At 37.7% G+C, this 25978-nt stretch overlaps 1 protein-coding gene across 2 annotated transcripts in view; it reads left to right on the top strand.

Annotated features, from left to right (window-relative positions):
* The first annotated feature begins 22622 nt into the window (after window positions 1-22622).
* The window catches only part of tafa5a (TAFA chemokine like family member 5a), a 129169-nt gene continuing 125813 nt past the window's right edge, over window positions 22623-25978 (top strand). Inside the window, exons 1-2 of one of the 2 annotated variants that reach the window (XM_083528686.1) lie at window positions 22627-22754; window positions 23245-23376. In XM_083528686.1, the coding sequence (XP_083384812.1) occupies window positions 23265-23376 (112 nt within the window). In that variant the 5' untranslated portion in view covers window positions 22627-22754; window positions 23245-23264. Of the gene's footprint in view, window positions 23377-25978 lie in introns of both variants that reach the window. The other variant, XM_083528685.1, reaches the window with a different exon arrangement.

The raw sequence follows: 25978 nt of genomic DNA, 5'->3' as shown, positions 1-25978 counted from the left end.
CTTTACCTTCATCTCTCATATCCCTCAGATTCCTCAGGAAGAGAAACCTGCTTTTTAAAACGTTTGTCTATAAAATAAATCCCCTTACTTGTAATGTTTTGCTGTAGAAATAGGGTTAAAAGAAGGAAGTCTTTGACATGCAACCATAGTGTAAATGCAGCGTGTTGCATCAAAAACATCACATGATGTGCCGTTAATCCATAACACTGGATATCATTGTACTGCAGCAAAGACTCTCAGTCTCTTGATATCTGACAACATGATGCAGACTTTGGGTTTTTACATCAAAGCCTAGGAGTTATATGGATCTTTATGACAATTGTTAGATTTTAAGCGATTGAGCCATACAGCTTTGACCTTTAATAAGATCTAAGCTGATAAGATGTATGCTCTTGTGAATAAACGAATACAAATCCTCACAGCCACATTCCAGAATCTGGTGGAAAGCCTTCCCAAAGGAGTGAAGGCTGTTACAGATTTAAAAGGTAGACCCTTGGTATTCCATAAAATTGTGCATGGTTTAAGAATGGGGAAAAAAAACAACAAAAAAAACATGTGGGTCTGGTTATCATCTGTCCACTCACTTTCAGCTGTATAGTATACTTTGTGGATTGCTGGGACTTTTTATCTCATGTTTTAATTTAAACATCTTTATAAAGATACTTTTTTTGGTTCAGTGTGTCTATTTGTTCATAAATAACCAAAAATGTATCTTTCAATCAGTTGCATATGAATTGATTTTGTATAAGCATCGATATTTTATGTGCCTTTGCAAGTCAAAGCAGCATTCATCTATTATTTGAGAAGTGGTGGAACATTATATGAGTACCCTGCTTTAGAAATTCTGCCCAGGTCCCGTATTTTCAGGTGACTAGGCTTTCTTGCAGGCAACTTGAACACAAATGCAGCATTATTGTAAGAGGGAACAATAATGAGAACGGCAGTTCGGGAAAGCACAGAGATTAGCTGTCGTTTCCTTTTCACCAATCAGCTGTGACAGCCTAGTGGCCGGTCTTCTCTCTCTGGTTTAAAGAATAGGATAACTGAAGCCACCAGGCAAGGTCTGCCACTGAGCACAATGGACTCGGGAGATAAAGGGGAAACTAGAAGCCACCATGATGATACAGTTATTTGTAGCACAACAGGAAAATGACATAGAAGGGCAGCCATCTTTAATACAATAATAATAATACCCTGCCCTCTAGTTTTCCTGTACTGCCTCTGAGGCAAAGTCCTGCTGCTCTTCGAGAAATCGAAATCCAAGGCACATTCATCTACCTTTCAGCAGAAGGGAAAAGGAAACACCTGCTGTTTTGACATGACAGAGCAAATTTGCTGAGTGAATGTACCTGAAGCAGACGCAATACTCGAGACACAGGCAGTGCTAGCTTTACTTTCAGGACTATATTATCGCCACGCCAATATGCAATACATGGGCTTGCTTGTAAAAAGTTATTGACATAGTGTGTGGTGATACATCAAGAACAATATAGCTAAAGTGATTTCTTTGTTGATTTGTGTGGTCAAGCTAAGTAAAATGTCACATTACCAAATAGCTAGCAGAGTAAATGAATGGACAACAAATGTTTCTACATTCAGACGGAATGGCCGGCCACATATAATCCAATTTGAACATAACAAATCATAAAAATGTTGATATATTATGTTATTTATTGTTTCTGCCCAAACCTACAAACAGCTTCATCTAGCATTTTTTCACACTGTTTTGTAAAACCAATTACAACGAAAAACTACCTTCAGGATGTGCTGAGGCTGAACTCTATAGTTATGCTGACTCAAACCCACAGGCCTTGGAATGCTCATCTAATGGACTTCACATGAGCTGATAAAATATATAAGCACCCTAAAATGGCAATAGCGGTTCGGAAAGGTGAAATTGGCAATACAAATATATTTTTACACAGAGACATAATACAATGAGCAAAACGTTGCTCAAAGTGGTCCTATATGTGTGTCTTAATAAACGTGAAATTCCCTAAAAATTCTCATAAGCGTTCACTGATTTTGCTGCCAAGTCTCTAGTAGAATCATTCTGTCTAGGATAGGAGGATTTGTCTGGAGCTAGATACATCAACTTGGCAGATGGCTGCATATCAGAGTTGGGAGAGAAAAAGGGCATGCAGCAGCAGTGACATTTCTCAAGCCTAATACGGCGTTATTATCTTAGCCCACTCTGGACCCAAGTTGTGTGCCTCACGCTTTGATCAGACAATCATCCAATCAGACAGTCAGAGAGAACATTTTGCAGGAGGATGAGCCCAGTGTACGCCACTGAACTGTGAAGTGCCATATCAGTGTCTGTTTCCTTGTGGTCTGGGTTTATCTATTTGGTAAGAAAGATGGAGCATTCACATCTTTATAAATGTAGCATTCCAATCCGAGCTGTGTCTGATAGTATAGAATCGCTTATATCATTGCTATCAGGTGAAACATGAACGTGCTCGAATGTACTTACAATGATTATAGATAATTATAGACCCTGAAGCCATGCTATGCAGCAGCATTGTATTTGGAACCATTCGACTATTTTAATCATGTCTGTGGGCTAAGCTCAGCAGTGAGCCTTCATTCTGTCCAGCAGGCGCAAGTCTAATTTCTCGGTGGGATTTCTCATCCCTGTTTATTAGAGCTGCACTAATTTCATTTATTAGCGAAACTTTGATTAAAGCCTTTCTTCAACTCTCTCTCTATCTCACACTTTTCTCTGCTACACATGACTCCGGGGCAGTGCATACCTGCATGTAGCTTTTCAGCCTATTTTAAATGTACTTCTGAGTTCAGTCAGCTGCCTTCACTGCTCCTCCTGAGTCATTTTTACTGATGTGAATGCCACTGATGCTGGGTTTAGCAGTGTTAATATGGCAGATTGGGTCTATGTTGCTGGATAATTAATAATTGTAATAGGTAGTTATCTACTGAATTATTGGAAATTCATTCTTCTGCATAAATAGTAGAAAATATATCCATTTAGCACAATTAGTGATGTGCAGATGATGACTGTGGGGTCACCAGGTCTTTACATTTACAATTAGATGCTGCTTCTTTTCCAGAAAACAATTTGGAAGGCATTTTCATAAATACAAACGCCTAGAGTTTACTACATAATAATGTGATTAAATGTGAAAAATAAACTTTTGAACTTTTTGGCAATCAAGTTAGATTGTACAAACTAAAGAAATAAATAAATTAATGAATAAATAAAAATGTCTAATACCTATTTTTAAGTATAGTGGAGAACCAGTGATGCTTTTTGAGGTTGAAACATTTCAGTAGCTTGGATCCCATGATATACGTAGTGATCTTAAAATAAAAGCTGTTTGCATCTTTAAAGAGACTACAACTTGGTTAAGGTAGGATCCTCAAGGATTATAGGGAAAAACTGCTATTGAAGACACAATACTGTATGGTGGCACAACATGAATCATCAAATCAAATCAATGCTTTTTTTTTAAATAATTAAATATTTTTGTATCTACTACTGTAAATAGTGCCAGTTTTTTTTTTTTGTTGTTGTTGTTTTTACTTTTCCAGGATTGCCATCAGATGACTGCATGTTCCATCCTTAAAAACAAGATTTTTTTTAGAAGAGTAGATTAAAAAAAGAATTGCTTAGCACTCAGTGATGTAAAGTTAGTATCAGGTGTAGATGGATAATTATTTTGGATTTAAATCTATTTTTATTTGCGCAATTATCTTGTCTAAAGCTTTATTTAAAAACTTGTATACAGTACACATACGACACACATACTCAAATACTGAGATGTACAGGCGACTAGGGAAATCAGTCCGCTTCCCACCCAAACGGACTGATTGTGCACTTAAGACATGGAAAAACAACTTAGAACTTAGAGTGCACAGTAATAGCTCAATCTATCACAGTCACCGTCCACAAAGAGAGCGAGGCAAAGCCACATGGGAGAGAGATACAGTCCTATCAGACACATGAGATACTGAGTGCATACAACCCGGTCTCCTTGGAGCTTCAACTTTAGACACACATGCACACACAAGCACACTTTCAAGCTTTTTGAAATCTACCGAGACTGCCTTATTGGCAGGATGAGCTAAACTACTTCTTAGCACTTTTGAATGCACTCTCCCTGCAGACTGAGTGAGTGACAGCCACTTAGCCTTCAAATCAGGCAGAATTTGCATTCTCAGATTCACATCCAAATAAACACAGACTCAGGCAGGCATTTGCACTCTGTCTGGATGAAAGTCAGAGGCAGGATTAGTCTAAAACTTTAAATAAGATACAGTTTGAGTCTGGTTTGAGCCAGTGCGGATAATTCTACCAATTATCTACTATTTTATAAATGGTAATAGATGCCTTTGGTGTTTGTTAACAAACAGACAAACAAACAAACAAGCAAGCAAGCAAAAATGGATTGTAGAAGTCCTGAGTAGTCAATCAATCTGTTATTACGTGGTTAAAGTATTTATCACAAATTCTATTCAAGAATTAAATTGACAATAGTTTAAATGTAATCAATGTATTATTATGGATTAGCACCAACAGAACACTTTCAAATAGTGTAACTGTAGAATAAAATCACTCTGCCCCTGTGCACAAAGCAAGCTCCAAGGGTTGACATTGTTTGGAGTAGAAGAACATGTGTGGCTTGCCATAGAGCTCTGACCTCAAACCTATAAAACACCTTTGGGATGAATTGGATCGCTGACTGCACCTTAGACCTCCTCACCTTACATTACTCCCTGCCTTTACTCACACCCTTTGGCTTCATGAGCAAATATTTCCTTAAGCACACTCTAAAATCGAGTGGAACATCTTCCCAAAAGAGTGGAATGGAGCAAATAGAACTAAATGTGGAATGTTCAAAAAGCACATATGTGTCTTTACTTAGGTGTCTACAAACCTTTGTTTAAATAGTGTAGTTTTGTTTCTGATAAACTTTAAAAGTGCTTTTAACAGAAGAAGAGCATTGAAATCCTTTTCATGGCTGAATTGGAAAGCTGTCACAAGTTTTCAGTGGACATTAACAACAAACTTGTGGCAAACAGCTTGTGGCATGACAAACACTTTACACAGGACACTGTTGTAGACCAATCAATATGTAGACATCCACAAAAATCCACTGACAAAGCCACAAAGAATTTGGCCTGCATTGTACCAAATTGTTCAATGTTAACTTTCTAGGCCACACTGTAGCGTGTTGAGGTAGGATTCTTAAGGCTTACATTTTGTGGGCATGTTCATACCAAAAGTTTTATGATTGATCCATCGAGTCATTGTTGTGGCACTGAATGCTGATGTGCTGCCCAGCCAGCTGTCCATTAAGTCATTTTTAATCTAATAAAGGTTAGTGAACGTGTCCCTCATTGTCAACTAATCAGTAAAATCGTGACTTAGCTATCTAGGTTAGGTTTGTTCAAGCAATATAGCAAAGCAAAGTTAGTCATTATAGCTAATTAGCAAGCATTTTCTGCTAAATTTATAGTTAGCAAGTAATCACTGATAGTTAATTAGGAGAAATTTAATCTGGACGGTACAACATTATACATTATAAGTACAAATGCTTAGAATCGGCAGAACTGTACAACATTAAAACATGCTGTTATGGGGAAGTAAATCACTTCTGGTGGTAACGAACCGTTGTTTTAATAATTTACCTCATTGGCCTTAATAGGTTTACTTTACTCCTGTATAAATGCCTTAATGAAGTTTATTTTTTAATTCTGACTAATCCTTTCTTAATCCACAACCCTGAAACTGTAGTTTATGAAAATTAAATCCCTGTATCACTTTTTTTTATAGCAGGAGATCATCTGCAAAACGCTAAAGAAAAAAAGAAACAAATGCATTCCTGTAACACGGATCAATACAGAATGAATTTCATCCGAGCAAAACGAGCGGAAGTGCCGCCACGTTCCTCTTGTTCGAAGGCACTATTTAATTAACCATAATCTATTCTTAAAAGATGAGTCACGGGGAGCGATGGTAAATGTTAAGTTTGCAAATGAATGTTGGCATTCGTGATGAGAGCGTGCGCATCTTTCTCCTGCTTATTGACAGCGTAGAACAAAGGAATCAACAAATGATGCTGGGACGCATTACCATCATCCTGTTCTCTCACACATGTCTACTGTCAAATGGTGGCCAGGAACAACAATTAACCTGGAAATATAAACAGTGTGATTGGGAAATGGAAGCTTTCCTCGCCGTTTTTCTCTCTCTCTCTCTCTCTCTCTCTCTCTCTCTCTCTCTCTCTCTCTCTCTCTCTCTCTCTCTCTATTTCACACAGACACACACACACACACACACACACACACACACACACACACACACACGCAGCTGATGAGTTAATGACAAGCTCTATTGTTGTATTGTACTCCTTAGCTTGACTGATTGACATATAGAGGGGCAACAAAGAGAGAGACAGAGAGAGAGAGAAAGAGAGAGAGCAAGAGAGAAAGAATGAGACGATAAAGAGAAAGAGGTGGAAGAAGAGAATTAGGAGCCTCTTCTGGAACTGCACAAAAATAATAGGCTTTACTTGGTAGTGCAAGTGATCCTGTGCACACTCCAATGGCTCAGTAGCTTCCAGCAAGGCATGCAGAGCACTAAAAATGTTTAAAAGCAGACTTCAGCCGTTTCATGCTGTAAAGTCACTGTTGAGGGGAATGAAATAACTTTAGGGCTTTGTTCTGTCTATGGTGCAATGGCCATGCTGAACACAACCTCTCCTGAGATCTGGCAAAGATTATTAAAGATGACATACACTGCTTATCTATAGTATGTGGGGGAAAAAAGGATTTAACACTTGCTTTTTAAAAATAAAGATTGGCTTCAGTTTCCAGCATACAGCAAACTTCTGCAGTATCCTGTAGCAAAACACAAGCTGGAAAACACCATTTTCATTCATTAATTTGAAAAATGGTTCACACAATAAAAGCCTTACTCAGACTCTTATACTGGCACTGTGACAGGGCTTGAATTTGAACTCAACTCTTCTTTTTTTTGGCAAATAAATGCTAGCAATTTCACACATGGCAGAAAGTGCCTTCATTCCTGCATTTGAGCACATGAATAATCCCATGGAACCTAAACCCTTGATTGCTTTCTAATTAGATTAATGCCGGTCTCGTGGGTACATAATATGCAGTACAAAGTATGAATAAATGATGACTTACATTGCACTGTATATGTAGGCTTTCTTCCATTTCGATGTAAATTGAGCAATTCTAATCTTGGGTAAACCTTGAGTAATCAATCATTATTCAAAGCTGATAGCCTGTCCTGATGGTACAGCTTTAATTAGAGGTTTACATTCATACTTAAACTGTTCTACCTAGCAATTAAACTCCTGGGGGACAGAAAACTAGCGAGTAAAAGCTAACCATGTACGTGGTAATAAATCAGAGTTTTACAAAATAATCTTAATTCAGATTTTTATCGAATCCAGTTTTTTAAAATTTTTTATCTGCATTACATTTTTTTAAATCATTTTTTAATATTGTCAGAAATCCAGAGGTAGATTTAGAATGAGATCAATTCTACTGAGCAAGCCGAGTACAACTGTCAGGTAATGTGAGGACAGGCAGATGGAAATGCAGAACATTTTAATTACAGAGCAAATATACAAAACAAAAGACAAAAAAGAAACAATGAAATCTAAGAATGACAAACATGAAATGATAAAAATGAGACGAAAATAAGTGCCATAGGAATTGAGGCTATAACCATGTGCTAGTTTGCATGAGCTTGTTAATGAAAATGGAACAGGTGCAGAAATCATGTGATGTGACACATGACGGCGCAATTGCTGATGGAATGTCCATAATCCTGACAATAACAATGTTAACTCCCTGAGTGAGACAGCAAACCTATGCACTATGGGTGATGTGAGATAGTGATGTCTTTACTCTATATACTATAAAGTAAAACAGTTCTAAATGTGTTGTTTCGTGTAAGCATGACAGTCTTTATGGTTACAGCAGCAGTCATTATATACGAGTCTAGAGTAGCTAGATTAGATTATCCACCAAACAATGGATGAGATTGATTGGCACCATTACATTTAGTTCTGCTTGATTGGCAAGATAGACTGACAGTTTCAGCCAAAGGAATGTCAATCAAGTGAGTTCAATGAAGTCTTCTTTAATATTCAAAATTTACTGCATGTGTAGCATAACACTAAATATTGATATCATCCAGATTTTTGACCATTAATAATATATATGCCCATGGATCTTTTAATCAGAGGCAAACCTATAAAGATATCTTTGGCTTTCACTCCCACCCTCCCACTTCATCCCGACCATTGATCAGAGGGGAAAATTAAGATTGGCTTCTAGATTTGAAGGTCGACTGCTCAATTTGCTCCTCGAGGCCTCCCACAGGCGGCAGTACGGCCGCAAGAAACTCCTGACAGGCTAATTTATGAAGACAAAGTGACAGCAGGTCGTAAGCTTAACGCATCGCATTTTGATATATCCTTTTAGAGGTGAGAGGAATGCCAGCATGCTGTAATTAGAGCTGCTTGATGCAGGATGTTTATCCATGGTTATGCGTTCAGGCCCTCAGAGAGGAGCTCTACCAAAGGGAGGGGGTTATAGCTTTTATTCCCAGTGGAGCTTCTGCTTAGGCAACAATCATGACCAGGAAGTAAGAGCGAAGTGAAAAATGAGAAAAGGATGTTTGCTGGAGACCTGTGCTGCTGACACAGTAACAGTGATGAGGCGAGATTAGGAACTGATGAATCCCTCTATATCTTTATCTCTCTCTCTCTCTCTCTCTCTCTCTCTCTCTCTCTCTGGTCCATCACAGAAAACCCACATGTTGCTATGACATGCCATTTCCTTGGGAAGTCCTAAGGTATTTATTTCCCAGTTGCCCCAGCTGAGCTTAGACTGTTTTTGCCTGGAGCCTGGAATTGTTTTTTTTTCTCTCCCTCTCTCTCTCTTCTCCCTTCTCCCTCCCTGCTTTATTTAGCTCATACTACAAATACATTCTTGAATCCCTTAAGGCAATTTCTATTTAGTTCCTGCTTATGGTTCATCACACATGACATGAGTGGTATGAAATTTTGAAAGCCACCCTGAGGTGTGGGCCTGTCTCTCTAAATTTCTTTTTTTTGACAAGATATAGAAAATGTGGCATTATATCTGCAAAAAAAAAACCCATTTTAGCCTAAAGTCAACTAAACAAAGCGCACCAACAGGTCATTTTTATGAATTCTAACCTTGCGCTTATTGAGATTCTGTTACTGTCGAATGTAACATGTAATTAGTTATCTGTTTGTTTTGCTTCTTTCTCTTTTATTAATTGTAAAGAGATTAACAATTATCAGCTGAGCTATGGATACAGCTCTCCACAGCACATTTCCGAGTGCTTTTTTCAACGCCATGCTTTCAATTATGATTTCATTGAGTTCCCACGACGCAGGTCATTGTACGTTCTGTTGAAATCGCAACTTTACAACATGGTAACACATTAATATGAAAAGAATGAAACTATTGAAAGCCTAAGAATGCCAAGATCATAATATTCCATCCAGAGCCCAAATGCATTTGGGGACCATTTCAGATCCCAAAGAAATTTATTCATTACCATGCAAATTAGTTTGGGAATCGGTGACTAAAAGCATTTGACATACTTCATTTGAATGTGTGTAAATGCAATTAATGGAACCTCATTCAAAAAAAAAAAAGTGAATTGCCTGCAGATAATTGTCATTGTCTGCATCCTATTAAAAGTTTTTGTAATAAAAAATAAGCAGAGTCTGCTGTGGGATAATAAACCATCTTCCATCCGGTGTGAAGAGAGTGATATTCAAAACACAAAGAAAAGAAATGCTTTTACTACAAAATTCTACAAGAACTGATCATGTAGCATCCTTTGTGCAATCTGTAAAACCTCCTAACACACTAAATCAAGCACACATACATGCTTGGACACATGAGCAGTAGCTGAAAATGAGGACAGGAACCAAATAAGTTGGAAAAGACGTATGCTGTACATTGAATGATGCTGAGAAAAAGATTTTGGTTTGCATGTTTGATTAAACTGATGTGCTCATAAGTCCTCCTTAGTTAAATCCTACACTGTTTTTTTGGCAGGATGTACATTGTCCTAATTTGCTTTCGGAGTTAAGCTGTTTTCACAATTACTGTCAGCACTACTGAGAAGTAATCAAGGAAACTGCTCAATGTGCAAAAAAAACTGTATTGTAGCCAGGCTGAATGGAATCAGGTCTATGGCCAGATTCAATCCAAAACACAGCAAACATTCTTTAAATCCAAGCATAGTCTTTCTGTATTTCCAAAGCTTAACACTAATCTACGGCTACTGTATCTAATAGCTAACAATTAGCCTAGTTGGGTTAAATGTACCTTATTTAACACAGTTGAGTTTGTTAAATCTACCACAGAACATTGTCCAAGAAAGCCTTTAAAGCTTGGAAACTGATTTTGGCCGTCCTTCTTCAGCATAGTGTTTTTCTGTCAAGGGCTCTGGAGCCTTTTTGGATGCCAACAACCCTTAATTGTCCAGCGAGACAGCTCATTTTTGTATACATTAATAATGTCTTTAAGAAAACATTGATTTGAATGATGGGTAAACAATCAATCAAGGGCTCCAAATTCTATTTTATTAAGTAGCCCTGGTGCTTTTCAGAATGCTCCTACATTTTAGAAGAACCAACAAACAATGTTTGAGCGAATGTTGAGAATAAATGGTTTACTAAATCATAAAGTCATAAAGCTGAGGTATTACAAATGTACAGTAATTAACTGGCTCAGTACAGTAATCAACAGGTAACTATAGCTAAATGCTAGTAATGGTGACTTGGTCTTTTTATAATTTAGTTCAACTATAGTTAACTGCAGTGTTGGGCAGTAATGCGTTACTAGTAAGTTACTAGCAGTTACTTTTGACAGTAACTAATACTGTAACGCGTTGCTTTTTAAATAAAGTAACTCCGTTACCGTTACCGTATGGTGCGTTACCCGTTTCTTTTTTAAATGAATGAATTTGGGCTGAAGTGTAGACTACAGTCTAACCTGTTTACAGCAGAGACGCATTGTAGGATTGGTGGATGAACCACTGTAAACAGGAAGAAGACGCGCTGTGGGCGTGTCTCCGTTTATTCAGGTCTGTGCGGCAGTAATGGCGAGTCGAGGCGAGAGCAAGACGAGATTCTCAAAGTGGAAATATGCTCATTATTTCACTTTAGTTGAGAATAAAGACAAAAACTTTTAAGTCAAATGTAAGTTGTGTCTTTCTGGTTCGAAGCTCGTATCTACTGCGATAAACAGCAACTCCAATCTGTTGAAGCTCCTCCAGAAACTCCACGCCTCGACGAAGCTAGAAGCTAACCTGGTGTTCTGTTTACATTGTTGATAGTTTTCATACTTCAGCTGTGAAAGGAACATTTTAAGAGCTCAACACAACAGCAGAAGCCACTTTAGTTTTTGATTCTGAATATATTATTCAGCTTGTTTTGTTATTTATTTCAGAAATCCTTGTGATATATTCAGTTACTTTTTGAATGAAGTAACTAGTAACTGTAACTAGTTACTATTTTTTTGTAACTAGCACAACACTGGTTGCCTGAGCCATTAAGCCATTTTATTAGGCTTGTAGCCTGTGCAGAGGAAAATGGAAAAGCCCACTAGAAGGATTTCTTATATTTCACATTGCAAAACTTACCGCTGGTTACAAATATTAGGCCCATAAATAATTCATGAAATTCATTAGACAATAACTGCCCAAGTTAAATTTTTATATCTCCTGATTCGCAGCTCTTTGCAAATACTTCTGCTTTTCAAATGAGTAGCACTAAACTAGTTAGTTTTTAATTTCTCCACATTTTAAACCTATACAAACAGCATTTTTGTTTTCATCAAAAGCACGTTACTCATCCTCTCAATTAACTCTATGGCCTAGGTTAGCTTGCATAATTGAATATTGAAATGAAGCAAAATGTATAAATTTTAATATTCTAGGTGTTATATAATGATATTTACATAGCAATTTTGTGATTGAGGGTTTTTTTTTGTCTTTTTTTTTTTATCTCTCTGAAACCTGAACAGAAGAACAACACTAATACATATTACAGACCTCTTGCTCTACCTTTCTTTTATAACATGCACTGAAAATGTTGGTTTATTTATTTATTTTTTTTTGGATAATAACAGAACATTTCAGCCCATATCAGTCAGCATGCTTTCATGTCAATAATGTTTCTCCATTAGAGCTGGAAATAACACTATTAAATTATATCACAGCATATCTGTCAGACCTGCAGGAACAGTTCTCTGGTTGCTAAAGTAAATCCATATCAGCTTGTACAAGAAAAGACACCGTTAGGACATTGACTTGCATTTGGTTTTTTTGGCCCATGCTCCTAAACGCTATCTAAAAATGTCTTTTTATATTTTACTTGCAAAGAACCTAAATTTGGGCTTATTTGTTAGTTTGTTATTTTGATGGACAGACAGTTCTTTCTCTTGTAATGTTAAATAAGATTTAAGGCTTCATGCCCGAGGTGCCTTGAGGCAACATTTGACATTTGGTTTGGACATAATCAGTATAATGGTACAACTAAATAAATGCAGCAGCATATGGCCTGTTCAATATGTATGGGATTGCATAGTAGCTCGACTGAAAGGAGATTTTACTGCTACAGCATACAAAGACATCCTGTGTAACAAGAACCACATATGGCTGTCCACATACTTTTGGCCAATTAGTGTACCCTTCTTATTTTTGTATTTATCTCACTGGAAGCTCAGAGGTTAAGGCAAGAGGCTACCGGTAAATAGGGTCATCTTTTGATAACAGATATCAGTATTAATCTGTGGCTGTTAATTGCTGATATTTTCACAAGTATGTTTGAGGCCTCATTTAACGTAATTAAATATGCTAGCGTTTGTATAATTATTAAAAAAGACTGTAGTATTAGAGTGGATGAATTTAACATATAATTTATTTTTAAAAATTAGAAAAAAAGATTTGGAAATTTTTTGGGAAAATACGAGCTAATTGTGAGTTATTTCGAGGGTTGCTTATTAACTTCCTAAACACAGAAAACTGTAGAGTAAATGATAAAGATTTTACAACCTAAACTATCTGTATTTTAACAGATTTAAAGCAAATCATTGTATATACAAAGGAAGAGGTGCTACTTAGTTTACTGTTAATGCAATAAGCAGCCATGTTGCTTTAATGTCATTTACTTAATTCAGGGTTGTCATCCAGAGTTTAATAAACTATATAAAATAAGACAAAGTTTGTGGACAACCGACCAAGATTTGTATTTACTTTTTTAACATCCCATTCCAGTCCCTGTTATAATAACCTCCACTATTCTGCAAAGGTGTTCCACTAGATTTTTGAGTGTACTTGTGGAGATTTCAGGTAGTGATGTAGGTGAGGTGAGGAGGCCTGGGGTGCACTCAGCGTTCCAATTCATCCCAAATGTGTTCTATAGGGCTGAGGTCAAGGCTCTATAGCAGACAACTCAAGATCTTTTACTCCAAACCATGAAAACCATATCTTCATAGAGATGACTTTGTACACAGGGATCACTGGGACAGATTTGGGTCTCCAAATGTTCTGCTAATTTATCCAGAAATCTAAAAACTATGAATGCATCCAAAATAACTATATGTAGAGTTTTGCGATGAGTTTTACCAAAAAAAAAAAAAAAAAAAAAAAAAAAAAAAAGGAAAGAAAGAAAGAAAGAAAGAAAGAAAGAAAGAAAGAAAGAAAGAAAGAAAGAAAGATTGAATTCTTCTCTTCTTTATTTTGGCTTCAATTATAAGTAACTTTAAGTTTTTGACAACTGTCTTGCCAGTTACCTAAACCTATTTATACAATTGCTTTGATAGTGTTTAAATCATTTGTTGTTTTCAATGAAGCACTGTACAATACACAAACCGTTCAGCACTTTTCCCTTAAGGGTTTAAGTATCTCTTCAGCGTAATTGAAAATGTTCTAATGTTGTTGATTATTACGCTTGTGAAAAGCTATATGAAAGCAGCCAGCCTCTGTTTTACATAATATGTAGCTTCACTTTGTGGAAAAAAAAACAACAACAACAAAAAAATTATGCAGCAGAAACACAAAGAGGAAGAAAGACATAGCAAGCAGAGACAAAAAGTGGCACTGGAGAAGTTCAAAGTCAAATCCCAACACCAATCAAGAGAAGGGAGTCGGCACGGAGAAGATTAAAGGCAGAGTGAAGAGAAAGGTCAATGTTGAGATGATCACAAAGCGCCACATCAAGAGAGGCTCCCCACTAAGTATAGCATTACCTGGCACTACCACTGAGCATTAGAGTGCTACATGCACACCTCTTCTTACACACACACACACACACACACACAGACACACACACACACACACACACACACACACACACACACACACACACACAAGGGAGAACAGCAACAAAATCCTACACCACACATTCACCTTAATACATAAATAGAGTGGGTAGGGAAATAAGAGCTAGAATATTAATTAGATTTCATGTATGAGTAACAAGGTATTGGATTTAAAATACAATTTTGATTTTAGCTCTGTAGATCAAGATTTGTTTGTATCAGATTTTTTATCCGAAAGAAACATTAGGTGAAAATGTTGGAATATAGAAAATAGTCAATGTGCTTATACTGGGACTGTGCATCATCATCATCATCATCATCATCATCATCATTAGCAACATCATTACAAATAGAGAGATTTATTATCATTAACAATGCGCACATGCTCACTGAGCTCATCCAAGATAATCTCAAAATCAAAAACAAACAAATAAACAAACAGTAAAACAGTAACAAAATGTTTGGGGTTTTGAGATCCTACATTACTACAGAGCCTACATTAAAAATGAATAGTGATCTTATATGCAAATATAATAATTTTATAATAAAATAAAGTGTATATAGTTTTCTACAGTGTGTGTGTATATATATATATATATATATATATATATATATATATATATATATATATATATATATATATATATATATACAGTGAGGAAAATAAGTATTTGAACACCCTGCTATTTTGCAAGTTCTCCCACTTAGAAATCATGGAGGGGTCTGAAATTTTCATCGTAGGTGCATGTCCACTGTGAGAGACATAATCTAAAAAAAAAAAATCCAGAAATCACAATATATGATTTTTTAACGATTTATTTGTATGATACAGCTGCAAATAAGTATTTGAACACCTGAGAAAGTCAATGTTAATATTTGGTACAGTAGCCTTTGTTTGCAATTATAGAGGTCAAATGTTTCCTGTAGTTTTTCACCAGGTTTGCACACACTGCAGGAGGGATTTTGGCCCACTCCTCCACACAGATCTTCTCTAAATCAGTCAGGTTTCTGGCCTGTCGCTGAGAAACACGGCGTTTGAGCTCCCACCAAAGATTCTCTATTGGGTTTAGGTCTGGAGACTGGCTAGGCCATGCCAGAACCTTGATATGCTTCTTACAGAGCCACTCCTTGGTTATCCTGGCTGTGTGCTTCGGGTCATTGTCATGTTGGAAGACCCAGCCTCGACCCATCTTCAATGCTCTAACTGAGGGAAGGAGGTTGTTCCCCAAAATCTCGCAATACATGGCCCCGGTCATCCTCTCCTTAATACAGTGCAGTCGCCCTGTCCCATGTGCAGAAAAACACCCCCAAAGCATGATGCTACCACCCCCATGCTTCACAGTAGGGATGGTGTTCTTGGGATGGTACTCATCATTCTTCTTCCTCCAAACACGTTTAGTGGAATTATGACCCAAAAGTTCTATTTTGGTCTCATCTGACCACATGACTTTCTCCCATGACTCCTCTGGATCATCCAAATAGTCATTGGTAAACTTAAGACGTGCCTGTACATGTGCTGGTTTAAGCAGGGGAACCTTCCGTGCCATGCATGATTTCAAACCATGACGTCTTAGTGTATTACCAACAGTAACCTTGGAAACGGTGGTCCCAGCTCTTTTCAGGTCATTGACCAGCTCCTCTAGTGTAGTTCTGGGCTGATTTCTCACCTTCCTTAGGATCATTGAGACCCCACGAGGTGAGATCTTGCATGGAGCCCCAGTCCGAGGGAGATTGACAGTCATGTTTAGCTTCTTCCATTTTCTAATGATTGCTCCAACAGTGGACCTTTTTTCACCAAGCTGCTTGGCAATTTCCCCGTAGCCCTTTCCAGCCTTGTGGAGGTGTACAATTTTGTCTCTAGTGTCTTTCGACAACTCTTTGGTCTTGGCCATGTTAGTAGTTGGATTCTTACCGATTGTATGTGGTGGACAGGTGTCTTTATGCAGCTAACGACCTCAAACAGGTGCATCTAATTTAGGATAATAAATGTAGTGGCGGTGGACATTTTAAAGGCAGACTAACAGGTCTTTGAGGGTCAGAATTCTAGCTGATAGACAGGTGTTCAAATACTTATTTGCAGCTGTATCATACAAATAAATCGTTAAAAAAATCATATATTGTGATTTCTGGATTTTTTTTTTTTAGATTATGTCTCTCACAGTGGACATGCACCTACGATGACAATTTCAGCCCCCTCCATGATTTCTAAGTGGGAGAACTTGCAAAATAGCAGGGTGTTCAAATACTTATTTTCCTCACTGTATATATATATATATATATATATATATATATATATATATATATATATATATATATATATATATATATATATATATATGTCTCCAATCATTATTGCTGCTTTGTCATTTTTTAACGAATTACATTATTCTTCATTGTACTTAGCAATTTCATCCTTATTTTCCATCTTATCTTTGCCTTGCGAAATGAAATGAAAATCAGTAGAAATATTGATACAAGTATGAGCAAGTATTTGACATTTAGCATAATAATGCACTACATAGGGAGTACGAAGACTAGAGCTATTCCATATTGGTATTTATGCTTAATACTCATGTATGTTGTAGTTTTGTTTATAACATTCAAATTGTATCAGTAGGTTGGAGCACTCAGTAGTAAATATCTCGTGAATTCAGTATGGTGTCTCCTTAATGGCTTTAATCCTTTAATGTTTTTTGTACATTACAACAGGATATATGTTAAATCCTGAAGGGAAAGGTTATAGAACCAGTAATAAAACGCTATTGAAAAAGCCCAAAAAAGACTTTACTATCATCTGCATGTGATTCAGCATTGGAGACAGATTGCATCATTCCTGCACTGGTGAGAAAGTATAAACCCCCTTCTAAACATTACCTCATCAAAAAAATACTGCTTTTACATTCCAAGGTGAATTCAAAAATACAGAAATACTTGCTTTTAATTGCACTGTAGTATCAAAAGTAAAAGTATTGATCTATGATATTTATATTTTAATAATTGATGGGATTCAGGGTCGCATTCTTCTGCATGTCATACCTTCATAAGGATAAGCTTTCTATTCCCACACAATCTCCCATTGGGTTACACTTATGGTCTCACTAGCACAATTTCTGTATTCACTTAAACTAGTCAGAAGCGGCATATTTTTCTGAAATCTAGTGCAGTAAAAGGGAAATGATTACCCATTAAAAAGTCAAAATCTCCCAAACTGAAGCTACTGCAGTACTGCAGAATTTTATACTTACACACAGTACAGCAACTTTATTACTGTCCACCACTGGCAACAAGTCTACACCAACCAGGCATAAGTTTTTTGGCCACTGATCATGCATGACATTTTGACCACCTGTCTAATATTGTGTGGGTCCCCCTTTTGCTGCCAAAACAGTGACCTGTCGAACATCAACTGCATTAACTTCTTCAGCAATTTAAGCTACAGTAGCTCGTCTGTTGGAATGGACCACACAGGACAAAATTCGCTCCCCACATGCATCAATTAGACTTTGCCACCTTGTATGTTGTACTTATTGACAGTCCTAACAAGAGCTAAGCAAAACTCCTACAGGGACTGCTTACAGTATTAACAAGACACAGGTGTGAGTAGTAAGTAAACCGGACATGCCAAAGTGGGATAAAATGAGCCAAACAAGAGCTGACAATCTACCTAGGGGGTTATTCCATATGCTCAAGACTGAAATTGTTTTTTTTATAATTCAATATGACAAGTAACTGTTATTAAGAAAAAAAAAAAAAAAACAGTATATATATATTATAAAAAAATTCATCTGAAATGTGTACAAAATCTCAACTTTTCTGTACAGTCACACTACACGATTCTACTTAATAATTTGCAATTCATTGATTAGTGTAGTTGGTGCTTATGTTGAACAGTTTACTTTAATTAATCATTGTACTGTATACAAGCAGTATATGAGCTTTTATTATCTACTGTGCTAAAACATTTGGAGGTAGAATTTGTTGACCATTTCTCCAGAGGTTCTGTGTTTTTACTTTGCACTTATTGTTTATGTTTATTCCTGAACACCTTGGCCACCATGTAGTTTTAAGTCACTGGCAACCCAAAAGCAATCTATAAAACTTCAGGGTACATGTTTAAAGGTTTCATTAATGATAGAGTTTTCTTTTAGTACATAGTCTACGTTTATTTTAATTCATATTATATCACACACACACACACACACACACACACACACACACACACACACACACACACACACACACACACACACACACACACACACAGCCACCTGTTGTCACAAATTAATAATAAACTAAAATAACTAAAAATAACTAAAAATTACTTTTTAGATGTCACCAATCAGAAAAATACTTACTGCTATTTCACTATTATTATACTACTCACTGAGGCACTGGAGGTTGTTTAATAGGCAATTAAGCTTTAGGATTTTTGAAGAACGTCTATTAATAAAAGTGTTGCTAACTGTTGCTAGGACTAATATCAACCTACCAAATTCCATCATTATTACAGTTGCTAACTATAGTGTTTGTGGCAATGCAGACAGACATTTTGTGCTTCAGTGAGATGTTTCTCTCTTTAAAGATCTATTACTATTTAATATTTACTGTATGTACTGTATGTACACCAGGGGGAGTGGTGGCTCCAGCGGTTAAGGCGCTGGGTTGCAGATCGGAAGGTCTGGGGTTCAAGCCCCGGTATCGCCAAGCTGCCACTCTTGGGCCCTTGAGCAAGGCCCTTAACCCTCTATGCTCCGGGGGTCCCTTACGAGGGAAATATCAAGGTCCGTGACGTCGGAGTGACGTGGGGCCGCCTTCCCGTGGGCTCACCACCTGCAGGAGGGACCGTAAGGGACGGTGCTGTGAGGATTGGGCAGCAGTCGAAGGCGGGGGCCTGCTTAGACTGCTGCCCCCGCGACCCGAATTACGGATAAGCGGAAGAAAATGAATGAATGAATGAATGAATGAATGTATGTACTGTATATAAGTATATATCATATACAATAATAAACCATTTCATTTTCTCTCACTGTTAGCAACAGGTCAAGGGTATTTGAGCGCTAATTATGTGGTCTTTTGACTTTTTGACCACCTGCTCAACACATTTTTTTGTACCGAAGATTTTACTTTAATTTCTGAATCAAATTCATACAATGTATACACAAATACACATACAAAAATCAAAGCATTCAGCTTAGCCTCAGAGAGAGCACATGGGTGGCAAACAAATAGAACCTCAAGCCATACAGAATTAATTTTATGCTTTATTTGCTTTAATGCACTACATCTGATTGGAACATGTATATCTGGCTGCTAAGAGCTCAATCTCTGTGGTAACTGTGATGTAGGTCTGCAGGGCATTATGGGACAAACCATGGTTTCTGAGCCATAAAAATGATGCAATAAACATTTGAGAGTAACAATGATCTGTCTAGTATTTGGAATGTTATTTATAATGCTTGAACGTTGGCCAGTCATGAATTCTGGCACACTGGACATCTTTAGACATGCGGTTCAACTCATAACCATCCACTTGTAAGCTGAGAGCTTTAACCACTGAGCTATCACTCACTACCAAGCTCTTAAATAACAGCCTGGCATACAGCTATTGTATAACCACTATTCTAACTATATTACCTATGAAAAAGAAGACACACTTCACTGGTATGCCATGCTGAGCATTATCAGAGTCCCATCTCCTTCGGGACTCTATTATACACCAGGACCAAAAACATTTGTGCTGTCACTGTACTCAGCACAAAAAAGCTCATCTGAAAATACCAAAATCTATTAATACCAATGCCTCAATAAGACTTGCATGCAAAAAGCAATCCAGAAACAATCCATCATCATGAATAAAAGTCTAGTTATGTTTGGTGGAGCATATTATATTATTTTACATAAAATGATCAGGCATTTGTTGTGGAAAAAAATATATATTTAAGTCAAGTCTACAGCAACACAGTAATGGTTGCCAAATCTGTCAAGTCAGAGGTCTGTCAAAGGCAAATCTCCATAACCACAAACACACACACACACTCACACACACTGCATTAAATATGAGACTCTCTCATAGCCAGCACTGGGGATTTGGTATTGATGCAGTACAAACACATGAAGGGGACCTGAACAGGATTAATGCAGTGAGTGTGTGCTGTTAGTACGAGGTGCCAGTAATGTGCCTGGCACATATCCAAGCTCTCTAACTCTCCGTACACTTTTTTTTTTTTTTTTTTTTAAGAAATGTTATTTATCTTTTATTTTTTTAAACAAGCTTGTATTGTTAATACTTAAAACAAAACACTCTCTGGCTGTGTACACACTCTAGACTTTCTTGTATGCAACAAAATGACTAAGAACATAAGGGTGATTATACTGTGTGGGAAATAGCATACATTTGAAAAGTCAGCAAAAACTGAAAATGTGTTGAGCTGCAGCGAGCGTGTGAATGGGCTTTGGCGCTGTCCGCCTGCTGTGGTGCTGAAATGCAGCATCATGTTCAGCCACTTTCATAAGGTCTCTTGAGTCTTGCAGCATTCTTCTGAGAGCGCAAAGTTTTTCTTCATGCACAAATAGAACTGAGATTATATAGCAATAGAAAACCCATAATAACAGGAAATATATTGATTTTCTCTATAGAACATATATTTTTTAAAAGATGCTGATTACATTTTTTTTTATTATACACCATTGACACCTTGGTTACTCTAACTGCATGCATAATTTAATGAAGTAAAATACATCACACATAAGATTTCTTGTGTACAAAAGGTCTATATGAGCAGAAAGCAGGACTGAGGGTTGACAGCAGGATAATGTAGGACCAAGTGTTTGTGTTTTGTTGTGGGTCTTATTGTTACTAACATTGCTTAACACGATGGACTTTAAACAAATTGTCTATTTGAGTTACATATTCAGTTTTCATTGTCAGTCTGATCAGTCAGAAAACCAGCCAGTGAATAAACCAAACATAACTGAAGAGAAAGTACTTCAGGAAACAGACAGATGCAAAATTCATAACTGGGACATGTGTATTATTTTCGGTGGTCATTTTACAAAAAAAAGAAAAAATTGTGGTCAGGGATGCCTATATTTTTATGTAACAATAAAGATACTTAATAATCCTTATTTCTCGCTCTCTCTGACATTCCTCTACTCTCTCTCTCTCTCTCTCTCTCTCTCTCTCTCTCTCTCTCTCTCTCTCTCTCTCTCTCTCTCTCTTTTTCTCTCTCTTTAGTTAAACATGCTCATTGCTCATAAAGCACAAGTAACCCATGATCCTGTCTCTTTCTTCTCTTCAGATACACCTTATTCTTCCAGGCACCCTACCCCAGGATGGAGGTTTTTTTAATTTTTTTATTGGAGGCCTCTCTGTGCAGCTGGGGATGTTTCCACATGAACAGCCTAAAGATCCATGAAGTTACTGAGCAATTCAAGTACTATAAGGATGGATTTAATCTGTAATTATTATAAACAGTCTGCTGCAATGGCTCAGGACGGCGGTTTGCATGAACAGGTCTGCATTTAATCGCCTATCACTGACATATGATAGAACTATAATGACTGGACATTTAGTGCCACCCAAACGATAATGGGCTCCATTTTTAATAAGTTAGTAAGTGCCTATATTGTCATATATTTGAGCACAGTAAAGTTCTATTCTCATAGCCCAGCTTGTCAGGAAGCTGGGGTCAGTGTGCAGGGTCAGTCATAATACAGCACCCCTGAAGCCGAATAGGGTTAAGGGACTTGTTCAAGTGCCCAACAGTGGGCTGGTGGGGCTGTGGCTTGAACCCTAAACTTCTGATCAGTAACCCAGAGCCTTAGTTAACCTTAGTTAAGTCTGGTTCCTAGTTCCCTATTATTCCTCTGAAGAGTGTGGGTTCTGCCAAGGTTTCTTCCTCATACCATCTCAGGGAGTTTTTCCTTGCCATAGTCGCCACTGGCTCACTCATTAGGGATACACTTTTAAGGAAAAAACTTATAGGCATTAAAAATTCACATTTTATAACCTCTTTATCTCTGCTGTGGGACAATGTCCATTGTAAAAGAACTATACAAATAAATCTGTGTAAAATAACTGCTGAACAAAAACTGCGTCAAACTCCTACTATATAAATATATATATATATTTTTTTTTTTTTTTTTTTTTTTTTTTTTTTATCTCAGACTGAACCGGAAACGTGGCGGCGGAAGTGAAGTTTTAATAAACTCTCCCTCTGTTCGCGCGCTTTTTCCGTCAGTGTGCGCATGAACCGCTGCGTGCGTTACATTCACACACACACACACACACACACACACTCGTACTTTCCCTCCCCTTCAGGAGCTTGAGCACCGCGTTGGCGCATCCCTGCGTGTTTTATTCCTGTCAGGTCTGGACTCGGGTAATTATTTGTTTTGGGGATTTACATTTTTAGCATCATTTTGAGGAAGAGGGACGGAAAAAAAAAGCGCCGAATCTATTTGCGCCCAGCCCTCACGCTCCCTCAGGTGTATTTCCGCCGGCTTTAGGTACACCGACGTTGCGGCATCTGACTTCATCTTCACCGCGCAACCTGGGTTTTCTTTTGGGAAACACTTTATTTGTACCTGGTTTTTTTTTTCTCTCTTTTCTTTTTGGATTACACTCTGACATTTGAACCCTGACCCACTTCCGAGACTTTCTTATTTTCTCTTTCACCTGAGGAAGCCGAACAGAGGGCTCGGGTTGGTTTGCCCTGGTAAAGTGGGGTATCAAGTCTATTTCCGCCATGTGTTTGTTAGGAATTACCTGCGGAGAAAGACGAGTCCCGGTTGAAAGGGGAAAAGGCTGCTGAAACCTTCACTCCTTCTGCCTGGTTTTATTTGTTTGTTTGTTTATTTGTTTTGCTGAAGAGAAAGCGGGCTGCCGGCGGATGGCTACAGCGCGCGGACGAATTGAGCGCGAGGACGCGGTCGCGTGGCCGAGAATGAGCGCGAGCTTCTGGGCTGCGCTGCTGCTCGCGAGCCTCCTGATCGCCTACTGCGGTAAGGTCACGGGTGCGCGCGCGCGAGGAGCCTGATCAGTGATGGGCTTCCTGTTAACGGTCTCTCTCTCTCTCTCTCTCTCTCTCTCTCTCTCTCTCTCTCTCTCTCTCTCTCTCTCTCTCTCTCTCTGTGTATATCTCTCCTGGTTGGTCTCTCTCTCTCTCTCTCTCTCTCTCTTTGTGTGTATATCTCTCCTGGTTGGTCTCTCTCTCTCTCTCTCTCTCTCTCTCTCTCTCTCTCTCTCTCTTTGTGTGTATATCTCTCCTGGTTGGTCTCTCTCTCTCTCTCTCTCTCTCTCTCTCTCTCTCTCTCTCTCTCTCTCTCTCTCTCTCTCTGTGTGTGTGTCTCTCTCTCTCTCTCTCTCTCTCTCTGTGTGTGTCTCTCTCTCTCTCTCTCTCTGTGTTTTTCTATCTATCTATCTATCTATCTATCTATCTATCTATCTATCTATCTATCTATCTATCTATCTATCTATCTATCTATCTATCTATCTATCTATCCATCCATCCATCCATCCATCCACTCTCCAAACTGTATCTTTCCTGGTCACCTTTGCAAATTTAATATCTACCTTTCACTTGGTAATGTGAATATAATAATATCTGAGCTTTCTGAACACCTAAGGAAACGGTCCCATGGAGCCGTATAGTACTTTTTCTTTTCTTTTGTTTTAAAGTCTGGGATTATTATGGAGACTATATTTTCACTTGTCCTGGAAAAACCCTGAAAACATCTAGGGCCTGGGACTGCTCCTGAGGTCATAGTTGAACGTTTAAGAGCTACCCTTATCTTTTGTAAGTGGACTTCACATATGCATTAGATGTTGTCTTAATGACTTGATGATGAGGCTTTTGGAAACCATGAGCTTTAATGAAATTCACATTCATGTACACCAGCTCAAATGCAATGTTCCTGAAATCAGATGTATGTGTTGAGAGTGAGCTCTGCTAATTCGGTCTTTTTCACACTCAGGGCAGAAGCGTGACGACAAAATGATTCAAAATTTACAACTGCTGGATTTATGTCAACTGATGGACATTTCCTGTAGCGCAATAAAGAAAAATGTTCAAAATACTTCAGATTTAACAAAAGCTAAATGGAAAATCCCAACGACAAGCACTTCTAGATGCAAAACGTATTTATGCAACGCTGTTATAAATCACATCCACACCACACGCGTTGCCACACACCTATGAAGGTGAAGTGGGGCAAACTTCCCCTAGAGCTAAAGATGCAACAGGTAATGCTGGCGCGAGCAGTTTTCTTCTTTCAGAACTCATTACCCAGATGGCTACTTTACTTGCAAGCACATGCACACCAGCAGCATTGTATTTTGACATAGAATGTTTGCACTGATTTGGGATCGAAAACACAGAAGTGATGCAGTACAGAGAACTAACGTTGTACAAATCTTCAGTAAATATTGACGTCAAAACTAGAAAACAGCAATACAGAAGGGTCGGTATATTGTCACATGCAATACAGTGTATATTACTTTTATACATATATGATTTCATTATTAATTCATTATAAATTACATATATAATGAAAATTTTACTCACCAGTGGGAGGATCTTTCATTTATTGATGCATTGAAAAAAACTGTTAGTGGAACAAGGAAATTGGTATAGTAATCATTAAAAAAACAAACAAAAAAACACCCAGCAGACCACAAGGTCAATAAAATAGAATTAAAAAAATGTAAGTTTTTATTCATTCTGTACCAAATGATCCATCGCTCAATACCAGTCCGTGTGCTCGGTAGTTAACGAATCCCTGGTTTACTGTGTATTAAGGTACTGACACATAGAAAAACACACACACACGGAAGCACAAACTGAACATGGTCTATAGTCGACAGCATATCTGACAAATATGGGGGTCTAATAATAACATTTATCATTTCTTTTACTTTTAATCAAATGTTACATTTCGGTATAAGTCTTGAGATACTGAGGCCATTTTAACAGCAATGAGGTTTAATGTATTTATATACCAGGTTTTATTTATTTTTTATTGGTTTGCTTCATTTATATAAATGTGAAATATTTTACATATAGTTTGTACCTGCTTGGGACTGTTAATTCTGAATTAATAAATGCAGCACAAAGGGATGCTTGCACCAAAAGCAGAGGGTTTTTTTGGGTTTTTTTTGTTTCTGCTAGGTCCAGTAAGGGAAGAAGTTAGGCATTCTTTGCATTAATTAAGACTTAATTCATAAAACATAAAAAATGCTGTGCAACTACTACAAAGAAATTGTGCAAATTGTTGCTTATCCAGGCCTGATTGTGTGCCATTGTGTTTGAATGTGTATAATCTGTGCTCTTGTTTTTCTCTCCTTCTCCCCCTGATTGTTTAGTGCTTTGTATTTCTGCATGTTTTATTGTTTTTGCCTCTCAGTGGGTGATTGATCCTCCACTTGTGTTCAATCAATGGCCTGGCTGTTTGCTCTGGTCAGCAGTCTGAAGTATACATGCCCGCACTGTGTTGGTTTGCAGTTCCCTTTCGCTCCTCTCTGCTTTTTATTTAGAGCCTGCTGCGTGTTGCGCTGGGAAAATCAGCCTCCCGAGCACCGCTGTGAGCTCTGAGCTTCTCCCAAAGT

This window comes from Silurus aristotelis (assembly GCF_946808225.1).
Source record: "Silurus aristotelis genome assembly, chromosome: 24".
Classification (NCBI taxonomy): Eukaryota; Metazoa; Chordata; class Actinopteri; order Siluriformes; family Siluridae; genus Silurus; species Silurus aristotelis.
The sequence above is the reverse complement of the archived record's forward strand: the minus strand, read 5'-3'. Positions and strand labels throughout refer to the sequence as shown.